The sequence below is a fragment of the Myripristis murdjan genome, chromosome 22 (genome assembly GCF_902150065.1).
Source record: "Myripristis murdjan chromosome 22, fMyrMur1.1, whole genome shotgun sequence".
NCBI classification, from domain to species: Eukaryota; Metazoa; Chordata; class Actinopteri; order Holocentriformes; family Holocentridae; genus Myripristis; species Myripristis murdjan.
The window spans coordinates 10,885,959-10,902,494 of record NC_044001.1 but is presented as its reverse complement, the minus strand read 5'-3'; the positions used below and the strand labels follow the sequence as shown (position 1 = coordinate 10,902,494).

General features: G+C 41.1%; 1 protein-coding gene across 1 annotated transcript; it reads right to left on the bottom strand.

Annotated features, from left to right (window-relative positions):
- Window positions 1–215: 215 nt before the first annotated feature.
- On the bottom strand, window positions 216–8,456 carry nceh1a (neutral cholesterol ester hydrolase 1a). Its single transcript, XM_030081727.1, has 5 exons — window positions 8,260–8,456; window positions 5,362–5,617; window positions 4,755–4,824; window positions 3,818–3,989; window positions 216–3,001 (listed from the first exon to the last, which is right to left on the bottom strand). The coding sequence occupies exons 1-5, from the start codon at window positions 8,398–8,400 to the stop codon at window positions 2,381–2,383; spliced, it is 1,260 nt and encodes a 419-aa protein (XP_029937587.1). The 5' UTR covers window positions 8,401–8,456; the 3' UTR covers window positions 216–2,380.
- Between the last annotated feature and the right edge of the window lie 8,080 nt (window positions 8,457–16,536).

Genomic DNA, 16,536 nt, shown 5'->3' with positions numbered 1-16,536 from the left:
TAAATTAAGTCACATATGCCATGTTAGGATTAAGACCTTATAAATTCAAATACAGGACTATTTATGACTTTTAAGGCCTGATATTGGTAAAACTGAATTTAAGACTTTTTAAGGACCTGTGCAAGACTTCAGCACAAAATAATGTCTATGTTGAATTGAGCATTGCAGATTGATGAAAAGTGCAAGAGTATCCACAACATACAGTGCAAGTCGAGTTTGACATTATGGTTTTTATTGCGATCCTTCACAGGTTGCTTGATACATCAGATCGGTGGGCGGAATGAAAAACTCAAGTTTTATTAAGAGGAGAACTGCGCCTCACATAAAACACAAACGTTTTGAATGGACTTCAATACATGGACCCCTGCCGGATTTAAATTCAAAAACAGGTTAAAAAATACCTCAACATTTCTGCACCTCAGATGACATGTCTAAAACCTTTAAAAACACAAAACTTTAGGAGGGTGTCATCGTCTGTGGACATTGTGAAACGACCCATGACATCTTTGAACATTAACAGCAGGTACTGGTAACAGTAGCTGAGATGATAACATGGCCAATGACAAGTGCATGAAACTTACAGTGCCTTTCATAACAAACCAAAGAAATCACATATGGAGAATATACATAGATCCAAACAGAGAACCGGGTCACATTGTATTTCCAAAGAAACATTTGTTACTGAGAAAAATGGTAGTGGTGATGTAAATACTGTAAATGAACTGTATTTGTGTTTCAAATACTGTCCTGTGACTGCCTTCATCCTCTGCTGCTGAAACACTGCTGTCTCATGGGCTGCACTGTGTAAAAGCTTTACTTGTATTTGTAACAGGTAAAACAGTGTACATACTTACAAAGACCACTTTCCAACACCATTTCAGATATTATGTCCTAAACGCACACAATCAGATTGTGCATTTTTGTTAATATACCATTCTTCTTCCTTTTATGTTGTGGCAACATAGGATTGTGTATGCTGCATGCATGTGGGTTTTGTTGTTCATACCAACACTAATGCTGATATCTTTGGAGGCGGCGTGACCATAAACACCATTTCAGATATTATTTACTGAGCATGTGCTGTCAGATGATAGCCTACAGTTTTTTTATGCAACAGAAGTACAGAAATAATTTTTCTTTTTATGTTGAGAGAACATGGAGTTGTTTTCAGTTTCAAATAATACACTGAGGGAAAACTGGGTCTCCCTTGGTAAAAGAGGGTTTTTGAGAAATGCCTGGGCCCCTGTTTTACAACGCTACTGTCTCTAGGGTGTGGATGTGAATCAGAGGAGAGCAGATGTGGCGCCTCCTAGTGGAATGATCACAGAAGCAGCTGGACTTATCCAACAGTGCAAACGAAAGAGCTCAACGGTACAAGTGCCTGTGCTGAGAGCCACAATGAGTCAAGTGCTGCAAAACAGGAGCGCTGATCTGACACCTAATCTGTTACATTATAAACCTGAAGTGAAGAATTTTAAAAATAAAACAGCATGGATTAATGTGTGTAAGTGCATTGATGTAACAGCAGGTTGAAAAAATTTTTACGCCTGCTGCCGGCACTGGGTATTTCACTCAGCTCGCCAAAATGCTATGTTCTGAGATTACAACTGGAATGCCTGTGGCTGATTAAACTGGATTATAGTGTAACAGATTTGTCTTGAACAGACGCTAGTGGTACATTGGCCAGTTGTGACGCCATGATGATTTCAACAGTTCCCATTTAATATGAAGCCAGAGCAAATGTGTCTGTCCTAGAGTTTGACCATACTATACACATGGATATCAATGTGAATTTATTAATTAGAACACATTACAGATTTCTGACAAGTGATGCCAGATCAGCGTTCCTTTGGATACACACAGAGAAGCAGTGGAAATAACTGAAAACTATGTTCGCTCAGTTCCTTTACGTAGTTCTAAATGAGATGAGCCAAATTTTACTTTAATCTAATTTGTATTTATGTTAGTTGGTCATTATCTTTGCCATGCTGATTTGAACTAGTTCATCTCCATTGTTAGCAGAGTGTAACTGTAAAAAACTGATTTGAACTTTGTGAGGCTTATAGGCACAAAGACAGTCTTCTCCTACCTTACATGTAAACCCCCACATGTACCCAGAGGGCCTCCATGTATCTCCAGGTACATATGCCGATATGTACCTGAGCTTAGTTTCTGATCTTACATTAAAAACAAAGAGCAGCTGCAAAAGCCCTCAGCTTGTCAGTGATTCACAAAGCCAAGGCTTGGGCATTTATGCCAGTGCACCCATGGAAACACACTCATACAGTGCATGCATTTGCCCACAAACATGCACACACTTTCACTTACACATCAACATGTGCACACACACACACACACATGCACATAGACACACACACCCTTACAAGTTCTTCTGCAGCCAGCTGAAGTAACCCCTGAGCGCCCTCTTCCCTACATCGAAGTGTGTCGGCCAGAATGAGAAACTAAGGCATCCGTGGAACCCGTCGTCATAGTGATCGCTGGTGACTGTGACACCCGCGTCCTGTAAGCGCCGCGCGTACATGAAACCATCATCCCTCAAAACATCATACTCGCAGGTCAGGATGTACGCTCGCGGGCATTTAGCCAAGATCTCCGGCCCCGCCAGCAGCGGCGCCGCTCGCACGTCCAGCAGCCCCGGCACCTCTTTGACGAGGCCCTCCAATCCCGTTTCCACGACGACAGGTTTGTGGTTCTTCTTGTATTTTGGTGGCAGAAGGACAGTCCAATCTACCCGTGCCCGCAGCTCGGGGGTGATGGCTGACTGGTGTAAGGAGCTGTGGTTGTTGGCTAGCAGCTGAGGCAGCAGGGACGGATCAGCACCAAGGTACTGGAGCCAGAACTGGATCATGAGGGTCCGGTACAGGATGGGCACGCCTTGGTTTTGCTCATAAGAAGGAGTGTTGAAGTCCAGAGCCTGGAGGACTGGGTAGATCAGTGCCTGGACGCTGAATTTCCTGCTCATGCTATCATCTGTGGAAATCTGGGGAAGCAGAGAGGGGGGTTAGTTTGTGTGTGTGTGTGTGTGTGTGTGTGTGTGTGCATGCATTCATTTTTGTTTGTAGACTGAGCACACATGGCGCTTTATTTTAATGGTCGAAGCGCTTGGTCTGAAGATCATGGAGCAAGTGCATTTAGAGTGTGTCCAAGTCCACTTTTGCTATTACAGTGGTGGAAAAAGGGTTGTTGCACCAGGCCCATGGTCCACAAGGGTTATACTTTGTCTTTTCATTAATCATGAGCATGCCTTGGGCGTAACATGCAATAAACTAAACCATTCCCTTTAAAATCCAGGCATGTTTGCACCTTGGTGGACTGCTATTGGTCAGTTGCTCAATTGCTCTCAACAGCCTCACGATATCAATGCGCCAACAATGTACCGGATCACACCTCATTTGAAGACCAATACACACATGGGTGCACACATGGGCATCTTCATATTGGTGTAGGTACACATACAGTATAGACAGATAAAAGTTTTTAAAATAGGAGAAAACATGCAGTCGACTGCCCTGCCTGCAGTATTTTACAGAGCAGAAAGTTATGGCATGACACAGTCTTGATCTCATGATGACCTCTGGACATTTAAGTCAGCTTCTTTAGCTGCTAGGCTGCTGCCACCCTGCCCTTCAGTATTTGTGAGTCTGTGTGTGTGTGTGTGTGTGTGTGTGTGTGTGCACAAGTTGTGAACATGGAAATCTGCCCTGCAGCTCCATGCCATAAACCCTGCACCCTCCCTGCTGCAGATTTAAAACGTACTGACATTCCTGCATGTTTCCTGGATGTTTTGCGTCGTTACCTGTTGTGCGATGGCGGCAGCCAGGTTTCCCCCGGCGCTGTCCCCTGACACGGCCACGCGCTCGGGGTCCACCGAGTACCGAACCAAAACCTCTTGGGACAGGAAGTGTTTAGCGGCAGAGAGGCAGTCCAGATACGGCTGAGGAAAAAGCACCTCTGGGTACATGCGATACCTAAACACACAACAGCTGCAACTGTTGATTCAGTCCAATTTTGAGTTGCACCCTTATGAATAGTCTACATCACCTCCCATTATTTCTATATACACACTGTATCTGATCATATTTGTTTAACAATTCATTGTTTTTTATCATTTTAAATTTACAAACATTTCAATGACAAATCAGCTTCAATTTCACTGCTATTTTTCCACTACCAACTCAGCTAAGACTTATGACTTACTTACTTAAATATATATATAAGATGTGTTAATAACATCTGTAAGAGGACATTAAAGCAGGGCTACTTTCTTGGGCAAACACTTTTCACTCACATTAAAGGAACTTACAGATTACGACATCAACCAAATGAATCTTTTCACAGAACTATTACAACAACGTGTTTACCGTGATTGATTACTTTACTCAGGCATTTTTCAAGTTTGTGGAAGATGCTTTTTCATACCACGGGAAAAAATGAATGGCCAGTGTCTTCTAAATGAAATCGGAAGACACTATGTGCTAAAAATAATCCAAATGACAGATGCACCCGAAAGGATTAGTGCAAACTTAAAATGCTTTTGGAAGTGTAGGATTGTACGTGCACTTTGTACAGTAAACACACTTGCACCGGCTGTTTTTTTTTTTTTTCCTCTTCATTTCACATTCTTTTAAAACTGTACATCTGTGCAAGGATTACATCAGCGATATGCCTCTGCCCCTGTGAGCTGACTGAATGTGGAAATAACGGATGAGTGTTGCAGGAGGAACCACACTTACTCAACAGAGACCACCACGGCGTCAAGCTCATCGGACATCAACTGGGTGATGGCATCGTATGACCCCTTCTCTGAGAGAGCGAGAGAGAGAGGGAGATGAAAGAGGGCAAAGTGGATAAGGATGTGTTGTGGCATTAACCTGCTATAACACCTGACCTCTATCGCACCTCTATTTGAATCGGTACCCCCATCCAAATGGAGAAATTGTACCGTGTTGATTCTAAAACCATTACAAACACCAATGTGGTGTGTAAGCGTAAGTGCTCTTGGTGTACCTGCAGATTTCAAGACCAAATGAGTTTTACGACCTTTTCTAAGTGGTCTTGAATTGAAATGAAGAGCCTTTTAAAAAACAAAATAAAACATACAGCACTGACAAAAACAGTGTGTTTCAAAGTCCAGTTGTGTCTAGTCAAGAAGAAAAAAAATCATAACCTTGTTCAATATTCATGTACAGTAAGAGTCCAAAGGAATATATCATTCTGTGGTGAGAATTAAGCCTTCTAATAACTGTTTACAATGTTTTAAAGACTTTTTCAGACTTTTTAAAAAATGCTACTGCTGATTTGTGGTGTGTCCTCCAGACCAGCAGCAACACTCATACTCACTGGCACTGCCCAGGGCCCAGCCTCCGCCGTGGAAAAACATCACGGCTCTCCTCAGATGCCCCTCCCCTCCGGCTGGGGGCTCATAAACGCGCACCGGGACGCCATCGAAGGTGGTGTCGCTGACCCTCACCCCAGGCTTGACCCCCCAGCCGGACTCAGACCCCACCAGCACCTCCCCCAGATTTTCCATGTTCTCTGTGGAGCTCCTGATCGCCTCGATGAAATGTCCCAGCCCCAGCCACTGGGTCACAACAGCCTGTGGAGAGGCAGGGAGATTAAAGAACAATCGATCACTCTATAACCTATTTTCAACTCGTTACTTACAATGATACTGAAGCGATGACTATCCGTGCCTTCATAAGGTATTTACACACAAGAGATTTTTGATAAACAATCACTAATAATGTGGATTTGATGCAGTCAAATAACGCATTTAAACGGCATCCCTTTCCTGCAATGCAGCTGTTAAAACCAGGACAAGACACATTAATGGCTGCCATATAACAATATTATCACAACCAAGATCTCAGACAATATTTAGTGTTATTTCACAATACTGATATAATTTTTTTGGCAATTTGCTTTGTTCAATAGTGACATTAGAGAGTGAATGTGTGTAATCGTGTGGATAATGTGTAGCAGGATGTCAGCTGATTTCCACAACACATTTCCATGAATAACCTTTATTTATTTTGGAAGTGCAAACTCTTCATTAAAAAGAAGTGAACAAAGAGAGGCCCAGAGAGGTGAAAAGCCTCCAGCACTCACCTGTTTCTATATGCAAAGACAATGTTAGGAACAAGAGCAAAGAATGCAGGTGAAAGAAGTTGGGGAAAAAGAGAGAATGAAATCGGAAGAACATTATTGGTGAAAGACAAAACAAATTAATCTCTTGTCGGTGGATGGCAGACACAATAACAGTACGCCCCGTCTCACCCAGTGACCTCTGCCCTACAATACTAGTGTGTCTCAACTCAGCTAAGGCCAGAAGACACAGCTGCTTGGCAGAAGACCAGCCAGCCTGTGATCAAGCCTGACACTTTGTCACCAGTTTATTTCATAAAACACATTGAAGAGGCGCTGCATGTTGAGCAGACTTTCCCTTCTCTCTCTGTTGATTTTCACTCTTGTCAGGCTCCTGTGAAGAGATTGTGGCTGTGTAATAAAAGCTCTCTGTCTTTGCTGAGGACAAACAAATCTGCCAATCTGCCACACAGCTTGCTTGCCAGCCACCTGCCCCGTCAGACAGCCACACTACAAAAAAATGTCATCTTAACAAATCATTTTGTCTTACACTGTCTTAAAATCATATTCTTGGCATAGGCTAATTCTCAGTTATTTCCCATATTACATGCATTAGAAATATTCAAAAATATAAAAAAAAAAAAAAAAAGTGTCAAAATGTTTAAACAAGGCAGCATATGCCTGATCTGTTAAATTATCTCAACCTGCTGGTAAAAAAAAATAAGATTTTAAGATACAAAAGCAGGTTACATGCACAGTAACCTCCTACATTCGTCACCCAGTAGAGCAACAAGTGACTGGTAGCTTTACCCTTCACCCATAGTGCTTCTTTCAACATGTAGAACAAGGGTGAAGTTCATCGTCCTGACACGGACACACAGGCCCAGAGAGAGAGAAGTAACTCCCTCGAGGCTGTCTCCCACCAGATTAGCATCATGACATTCTCAAAATAAAATGATTACTTTACTGAAAAAGCCCTTTGACAAAGTTTGTACAACTCATCCCGTTGTGGATAATGAGCCTCAGCCAGCACGGGAATGAGAGGACTTCACCCCGTCTCGTAAAGCGAAGCGCTGTAAAAATAATCATCGCCTAAATCCCCTCAGAGTCCGTGATGCTGGGTACATCAGGACAAGACACGCTCCAGATTTCTAATTTTTACTGCTCTGCATGTCATTTAGCTTATATCCTGCTGCAATAAAACACTGGAGCGCACTGTGATCCTGCACTGGCTGCTGTCGATCTCCAGCACAGACGCCGGTTTGTTCAACTTGGGGATTTCAGTTGTTTGTATGAATAGACAGAGTGAGCACGGGAAGGTAGGTCAAAGTGCAAACTTGGAGTGATACTGTATATAAATAACTAATGTAGAGGAGTTGTTACGAGACGTATCTGATATCAGTGCCATGAGTTCTTACTCCTGCATGCATACATACAACTTATACTTAACTTATTTTTTATGGAGGGAGGAGGGAAACAATGTCAAAGTGGGCCTGGGTGCAGGTTATTCCAGAGTTACGGCTTTGTGTGTGTGTGTGTGTGTGTGTGTGTACATTAGCACCTGACACACCTGCAGCAGCTTCTACATCTCACACTGAACTTTCCACCAGTGCATTTCCATTTGCAGAGATGGTGTGTTTGCTGAGTGCAAAGGCAAACTACAGACACTCAGGCTGACACATAACGAACAGTTTATAACACTCACACTACACATGACAGCTGCTACTACTATTACCACTACCACTGTGACCGGCAGGATACTACCATCACATCACTTATTAAGACATTTGCCTCTGCTGCTACTGCCACCCCCACTACTGCTGCAACTACACCTGTTGCAACTTGCCGCTACAAAGACTATGGCTGCTACTAACACTATTAATAACAATACATTACATAATTAACTTTGATTATATAGCCTAGTGCCTTTTTAACAAAGGTTGCAATGAAACATAGAAGGTTATATCCTAATCCTAGGTGCACATGAGATTATCTGCGTGTAGCACACCTGCTACAGCCATCTGATACACACACACACACACACACACACACACACACACACACACACACACACACACTTTGTCATCTGATCAGATGCAGCAAGATGCAGGCCAGTTACTGCCTCTGCTCGGAGGAAACCCGCAGGTTTCTTACCACTTTCATAGTTGCACGGAACCCCGCATCCAGCAGCATCAACTTCCACGGCTCCTGGATGGCATCGGGCAGCGGGATGTAGATGTAGTAAGCGGCCGCCAGAGTGAGCAACACGGTGACAACAACCGGCAGCAGCCTCATCGTGGTCGTGGGTGACAGCTCAGGCTTTACGACAGACGAGAGTCATGAAACAGACGTGCGCACAGAAATGAATGGGAAGGCAGCGCGTCAGTGCCGCTATGTACTTTGACTTTCCACTGGCAGCTGGAGTGGGAGGAGTCAAGTGTCAACAAGCACTTCCGGTGATAATCTTCAAAAAATAAAACCCCATCATTGATGAACTTCCTTCGACGTCGGTGAGGTTTTGGGGGGGCATTGAAGGGAAGGTTTGAGCACACACTTATCGCAATGAGTCCACTGTGTATTCAGGTGCGAGTGTGCTGTTATGCATATCCTGTTATTTGATAAAACATTTTATTTCTCTGTGAGAAATATTATGCTTTTATTTTGAAGGCGAAATTGCTTAGTGGAAGGCAGCGGCAGTGTGTGTGTGTGTGTGTGTGTGTGTGTGTGTGTGTGTGTGTGTGTGTGTGTGTGTGTGTGTGTGTGTGTGTGTGTAAAGTTGTAGTACACACAGATGGCCACGCAGAGGAGCAACAGACCTTTTCATTTCATGCTAAAGGAATGTTGTGAAAAGCCTATAGACCCAGACTGGGATGCAGAGACAACTGTCACAACAGCACAGATACTGTTACCAAAAACAAACAAACAAAAACAAACAAACAAACAAACAAAATCTAGAATACAACTGAGACAAGACAGGAAATTTGGCAACAACATGTAAGCGTTGTCTTGAATGTTCACACAGCAGCTTTGAAAATGCAGATTTAATCACAATTCGAAAGTATCAGCCTCACCTGTTTATTAGTTTAGAGAAGAATTAGAAACAAACAAACAAAAACAGCCTGCCATGTTTGCATTAAACCATAAAAATGTAGAATTTGTCAGAATTTGCCTGTTTTATTGCTCTTAAAACAATGTTCTCCAACTGGGAGCCGGGAATCCTCAAGATTATCATGATTGTTTTTTCATGTGTTGCTCCTTTTCATCACAGTCACATTTCCTAACCCCTCAGAGACTTTCAAAATCTGTACAATTTTGCATAATAATTCCAGTTTTATCTGAATGATGTTATTAAACAAATCAAAATGTTTTTGGGACAAGCCTAAAACTTTTCCTGCTATGCAAAACACAATTGGCCATAAATTTCTCTGCATAGCAAGTATAATGTTATCTGTTATCAATATAAGGCATCCCTGAAGGAATAAATTCTGTAATTATGACTGTACAACATAATCTATTTCATGTACCCAACATGTACTCTGGAACTCCTCCCCATTCTTTTTAAATATCATTTTCTACATGTATAATTTTCATCACTTCAGGTGAGCAACAGTAGTTGATTGATGCAATAATTAATATTTTATTAGGTGACAGTGGATCCAAATCCAAATCTCTGGTTGCTTAATACAAAAACAAGAATTTTAACCTTTGATTTTTTTTTTCCATTTTTGTCTTGAGTTACTCTAATAAGTTGAAGTTGAGGTTTGCACAGGAATATTTATTCTGTCTCTGATAGGTGGAATATTTTGGCATGCTGTACCTGACCCCCACTGGCTATTTGCTGATGTCAGACACTTTTGTTTGGGAAAAGGAAACATAGGCCAAGTGCATCCAGATAGCAATCACAATATGAGGAATCAAAACCACAGAGGAGCCAGAGGGTGGATAGTATCTGAGTCTTTCAAATGGACTTGTACTTGCTTTTGGGAAGTTAGTAAAGTTTAAAAGAGAGAGTTTAAAAACAGAGCTGACACTGCACAAGATAATTACTGACGCCAAGTCATATATTTTCACAATATGAAATGGTCACAGTTCGGACATGTGCAAGTAAAGCAAGACAGGCCTGGAGGTATCATTTGACTGAGTGACTGACACCTCAGTCCTTCAGGTCATCCACAGTAAAGCAGCCGCACAGAGATTTTAGATGGATTCTTCAGCACTGTAATTTCAGCTACACTCCTTTTGGGGAACCTATACATCCACAGGACCCAGTTTAGGGTCTGGGGACAAAAAATAGAAAAGGCCAAATTCAGCAGAGTTCCAGTATGTGAGAATGTAAAGGCAGCGTATGAGAATAACCAAACAAACACTGTCACAGTGAGAGGGCAGGAAGGCCATTAGCAGTGATAGATTAAAAAAATACATTTCGACCCTTGTCAGACCAAACAAATATTACCACCTCATCAACACAGTGTAGCCGGTTTGGTTAAAATGTGTTGTGGGGCTCCAACCCCATTTCAAAAACGAGCCGTTTTCTCTACAGCCGTGAGTCTGTGATGTGAACTGGACATAGGAACGGCCCCTTTGGATTACAATGTAACTTCGGTTGCTCAAACGGAAAACACATGGATAAATGGAGGAATCATGGTGGAAAATGGGATAGTGATTAAGGTACACTGAGACACACTGTTGACCATTAGGTTCTGATGCAGACATGGCTCACACAAACACCAGTAATGATGCAAAATGACTGTTCCCCATGACACTGGTATTGGATTTTTAGGATCTGACCCCAACACCTCCCTAGGCTAAGGGTCATGAGACCTAAAGATTAGCAGGTGTTGGATTCTCTGTTGATTTGACCTTTTTTGGCCTGTATTTTGACAGACGCATTTCGCTAGATATTTCTGTAGACATTGTACATTTACAATAAAATCCAAAAGCACCAAGTTTTTGCTGACTTTGACTGACAGCTTGAACACAGCCCATATGACGGCCTCTTTGCAAGTGGGTGCAGTCAAGATACAAAGGTAGTGATAGTACTTTGTAAAATAGAAATAGAAATAAAATAGAAATAGAAACTCAGCTTTATCATCATTCCACACCACACAGTTAACAGTGAGCACAAGACTTTGTCTCCGCATCAGACAGAGATCCTGGACTGGACAGCACCAGGGGGCAGCAGTCCCACGAGTGGCCAGATGGGGGCGCTTACACACACACACACACACACACACCTCAAAGAGGATGCTGCTGCCTTCATTCATAAGAATCCTGTTAAGAATCTTGTTTCAATCGACTGACCTTAATAAACATTTGTCTGCCTTTGTTAAAAAATAAAAATTCAGGATTTGTTTTTGAGTAATGCTGGTTTATTGGTTTAGAGGCTGTTTTTCTTCTTCAAAGATTGGAGAATGTAGCAGCCAGCCAACAAACCAGCAGTGTGTGTGTGTGTGTGTGTGTGAGAGAGAGAGAGAGGACAGACCTGTTTCCATGAACAGTGGCATGACTTAGAAGCGAATGTTTGAGCCAAATCTAAACTACAAGACAAGAAGGTAAACACCAAGAGTGGGTTTGATTTTTTTTTTTTTTTTTTTTTTTTTTTTTTTATGAATGATTGGAACTGTTCATTACCTGGAGAATCATATTACTGGATCATCATGTAACTGGATTTGCTGAAACTCTCTTGTGGCTTCTGATGCTGAAGATGGCCCTCTTTAAAATCTCTGTTGCCAACCAAGAAATAATGTTCCTCTCCTCATTAACCCTCTCCCAACCTGGGACCAGAGGTATAAACGCTGCATATGCACAGAAATATGCTATTTTCTACACATAAATCGGTATTTATAAAAAAAAGAATGCGTGGTGAGAATGTGTGCATCTTCCCGTATGCTTCACACCATGCGTACGCAGTTTTATGCATCTGGCCCCTGGACTCTCAATCCTCTTCAATACACACTCCAGTTTTGTCAGTTTGAGACTGAATTCCCCATACACACACACTCACACACTCAGTCACACTGGTGTGACTGAGGACTGCTTACAGATAAATAAGGAAACATTGTTACTCTTTGTTTTGATTAAATGTCTTTTTTTGTTTGTTTTTTTGTTTTAATAATGGCTGAATCAACCAAAGTGTGTATGGAAGTGATTTTTGAGGTGGAAATGTTTTGTTAAAAGTTTAGATTGATGTCCTTTGTCCTGAATTTTGGTTGAAAAGCATTTTTTAGAGAATGAATTAAGCTCTGCTCAAAACAACATTTGATTTGGTTATTCTCTTTTTTAATGAGTTTATCCCTTAGAATCATCTCAACATCCTTAATTTATTTTGTATCGTGGGTTACACAGAGAAGTTCGGCCTAGACTGCACCCCTGGGTCAGTGACAGTCTGTCTGGCGTCCTATATTGATTACTATAGTCATTTCAGGCCTTAAATTGTGCTACGGTGTCACCTGTCACCAAAAGAAACATTTCTTCAGCCAAGCCAATTAGAAAAAGTCTAGTTCCACAACAGGCTGGCAAGTTATTGTTGTTATTGTGTGAAACAGCACCACCTATTGGGCATAAAACCCCACAGGGAAGCAGGAATTTTCTGATTTTCTGCATCAGCCAATGGTTCAGTTCAACAGAAGACTTAACCAGATGCTGATTGGATAGTTTACATTTATGATGTGTTTGTATGGTGGTCTCTGGTGGACACCTTTTTTGATCCTGAACCTGCAGTAGATGTGCACTTCTCTAATCTAGTTTTAAGGCCATGTAGCACTGCCGCACATGGGGCACAGGTCCGTTTTCACAAGTCATTTCTGGAATAACATAGCTGGAAAGCACTATCATCAAAGGTTAATATTTACACAAATACTTGCAGCATCTGTTGCTGGATTTCATGGTGCTGGTACAGTACATCGCTAATTGGGTGAGGCCAAAAGTCCAACATGAAAATTTCAACCCCTAGAGGGCGGTGCAGCAAAAGTGTTTTTTTTTTTTTTTTTTTTTTTTTTTTTTTCCATATGCGATTTGTGTTTTACTGTAATAAAACGCACTGCACTAATTATTGTGTTGACAAGAATGTTAATGCAAGGTAAGTTTTATATTAACAGGAAATTAACTATGTGAAAATGATACTGTTACTTTAAAAGTTGTATTACAGTGATGGCTTCTTACCTTAATAATGCTGCACTGTAAAGCTATAAACAACATCTGTTGAAGTCTAAAAGAAGCTTCTGTGCGAGGGTCTTGATGCCTTTTTCTTGTGTAGACATCAATACTGGATGCATTAGTGTTGCATGATGCTGGCCAGAGATCAGATAAGCGCAGTGCAACGTGTACCAGAACCAGGATGTGTTTTTTTCTGCCTGTCCATCGCTCTCAAGATTGAAGATATATGTACTTGCCTTTTGTGGATAAGGTAATGAAGCCAAAATTGTTTTACACACAACCTGCTCATCAAAGATACAAATCAGTGGAGCATCAACTTCAGATTTCCAGACAGATTTCCAAAATTACACCGAATCTACGCTGTTTCCTGATGAGTCACTTTACTGTGAAATAAAGTCACAGAAAGAGCACCATATATAGAATAGAGTTCTATAGAAAACAGTGCAAATGACGCAAAGTCTCTCTCTCTCTCTCTCTCTCTCTCTCACACACACACATACTACTATTTCAATTTCAATTCAATTCAATTTAATTTATTTATATAGCCCAGAATCACAAATTACAAATTTGTCGCAAAGGGCTTTACAGGAAATACAACATCCTCTGTCCTTGGACCCTCACATCAGATGAGGAAGAACTCCCTCAAAAACCCCTTTAACAGGCAGAAAAATAGGAGGAAACCTCAGGGGAGCAACAGAGGAGGGATCCCTCCCCAGGACGGACAGACGTGCAACATTTCTTCCCCATATTTCTTCCCACGCTTTTACTGTCTGTCCCTCGGGGCCCTCTGTAAAAAAAAAAAAAAAAAAAAAAGTAAACTAACATCAGAGCCACTAAGGAGCTGACCCCTGCACTGGGCTGGTTTTCCAAAACACAGCAGCTAGTTCACCAGACCATGTCAGATTAGCCCCTTGCCCCCTTCCCCTGCTTCTACATCCCATAATAACATGGTGCACTGTGAAAATCAGGAGACATGGCAAGGTGGTTGGAGAAAGTCTAAGTAGTATCTTACCTTAGGTGTAGGTACAAGACACAGTATACTGATTATTGATGCTTTATTATCTTTACCTCCTCACCAGGGTCAGCCTCTTTCTTCTAACATCCTTATCTTTCCTATATAGCTTGTAAAAACATTTGCATTTCCTTTTTGAAACTATTTTATGTCTGTCACTTGTGATATGTAGGGTGAATGCAGATGTAGCCTATCGTACTACTTGGCATGAGTTGAAGAGGAAGGGTGTGTGTGTGGGGGGTGGGGGGGTGGGGTATTCTGGTGTCACATCATTATGTGTTTAAGTTTTAAATTTTTCTCAGTGAAAAATAAAATTACAATGAAAATGATCATTCCCACTAAAAACTTGAATCATATCGCAACCTCAACATCTGTTAAAATAACTGAAAAATCTATTTTTTTTTTTAGCCTATATTTTAGCCCCACCCAAGACACTTCCAGAAACACTCACACTCACACACCCTTGCTCACCCTCTTGAGCCAGACACTGAACCCTTACTTGCTGTAACCTGCTCTGGATAAGAGCGTCAGCAGAAATGCTTAAGCTGTAAGCACAAACGGGCTGTATTGCATGCATGTGTGCGAGTGTCCTGTTGTACATTAGAGGTGTACATTAAAACACTCTCTGGTGGAAAATACAGTTAGGTCTGTAAGTATGTGGACAGTGGATTTGAAATGCAGTAATCAAGACGTCATTGAAGTGTAGATTTTCAGCTTTAATTTGAGGGATTGAACAAAAATATGGCATGTTTAGGAATTATGGCCAGTTTTATGCATTCTCATCCCATTTTCAGAGGCTCAAAAGTCATTGGACATTTGACTAAAGAGCAGTTTCATGGCCTGATGTGACCTTTTCCCTCATTAGTCCATGACAAATTAAGAAAATAAAAGGTCTGGGGTTCATTCCAAGTGTTTGCATTTTGTTAGTAGTGTAACTATTTCTTAATACTCTATAGCACGATCTAAAGATTGAATCTCACAGCTGCGTCACCCTCAGTAGTACTAGACCAAACTTTGGTGTACAACATAAGTTTTGCTCAGTCCAGTAAAAAAAAAAAAAAAAAAAATCAAGTAACTGACCACAAATTGCCACAAATCAAAAGTTAAAAATGGCTGTAATGAATGACTAATTGTATAATCATACACATCATACACACCTTTGATTTGTCTTAAGAGTCCTAGTGAGTCCCAGGAGCTCTAAAATGGTGCTAGAACTGTGTCATAATGGTGTTAAGACTCTCAAGAAGCTCTTGAGACTAGAAGTGCGAGCTCCACGGGTACAGCTCAATTCAAATCTGCAGAGCCAAAACCTGTCAATCATCTCTGAATGGGAAAAACTCACAATACTTCTCAGGTAAAGATAATGTGATACAACTTTTGGTTGTATTTTTTCATCACAGGTTTTATTTTTTTTTTTCTGTTGTTAGTCATATATCACTAATCCGTCATCGCTTCACGCTGTGGTATTGTTAAAGGCCCAGGCCAGTGATTTTGAATTTTTGGCCCAAATGTATGACAGTGTAACCATATTTAATACTGCAACCAACCATTTTACAAATAATATGGGAAAACTTAAGTATTCATAACATATAATTAGAAATCCTTGATTTTAAAATTTGAACTTTTGGTTTAAACACCCACCCTATATGGCTGTATTTCTGTGTCTGACAGAGTAGTTTCATGCGAGAAACGGCCATAACTTTATGCTTTGACACTGTGAATATATTTCCAAAATACCCACTCACTTCATGACTTAGTTGATATGCATATGGTAAATTGCATATTGCAGGCTGATACATGGTTGCATGCAACAGCTAAGGAAAAACACTTCACAGGCGATGCTTCGTGCATGATATGATTTTGTGACAGTGACAGAGAGGGGAACAAGATTGCAGAAAAGATTATCAGAAAGTATGTTACCACTTCTGCTGTTTATGAGCTTTGCTGTGTGGTGACCATCATCTGTTTCTCTGGAAAATTATTCAAATGTACGATAAGCTATTACATAAATCAACTCTTAGCTGTTAAACTCTGTGGAACTGCAAAAACGCAGCAGCATTAGTATTTCTTAGCTTTTTGAAAGTGTTCATGAACATTATCAGTGTGTTTTGCCAAGGCCTCCCAACAACCACTTTCAAACTAGTAGCAGAGATGAACATAATAAGTGATTCTGTGTTACATTGCATTAACACATCAGGTTCAGGAGTGTGATGGACAGATAAATGCAGTTTAACATGCTTCAACTGAAATTACAAGAAAAAGCA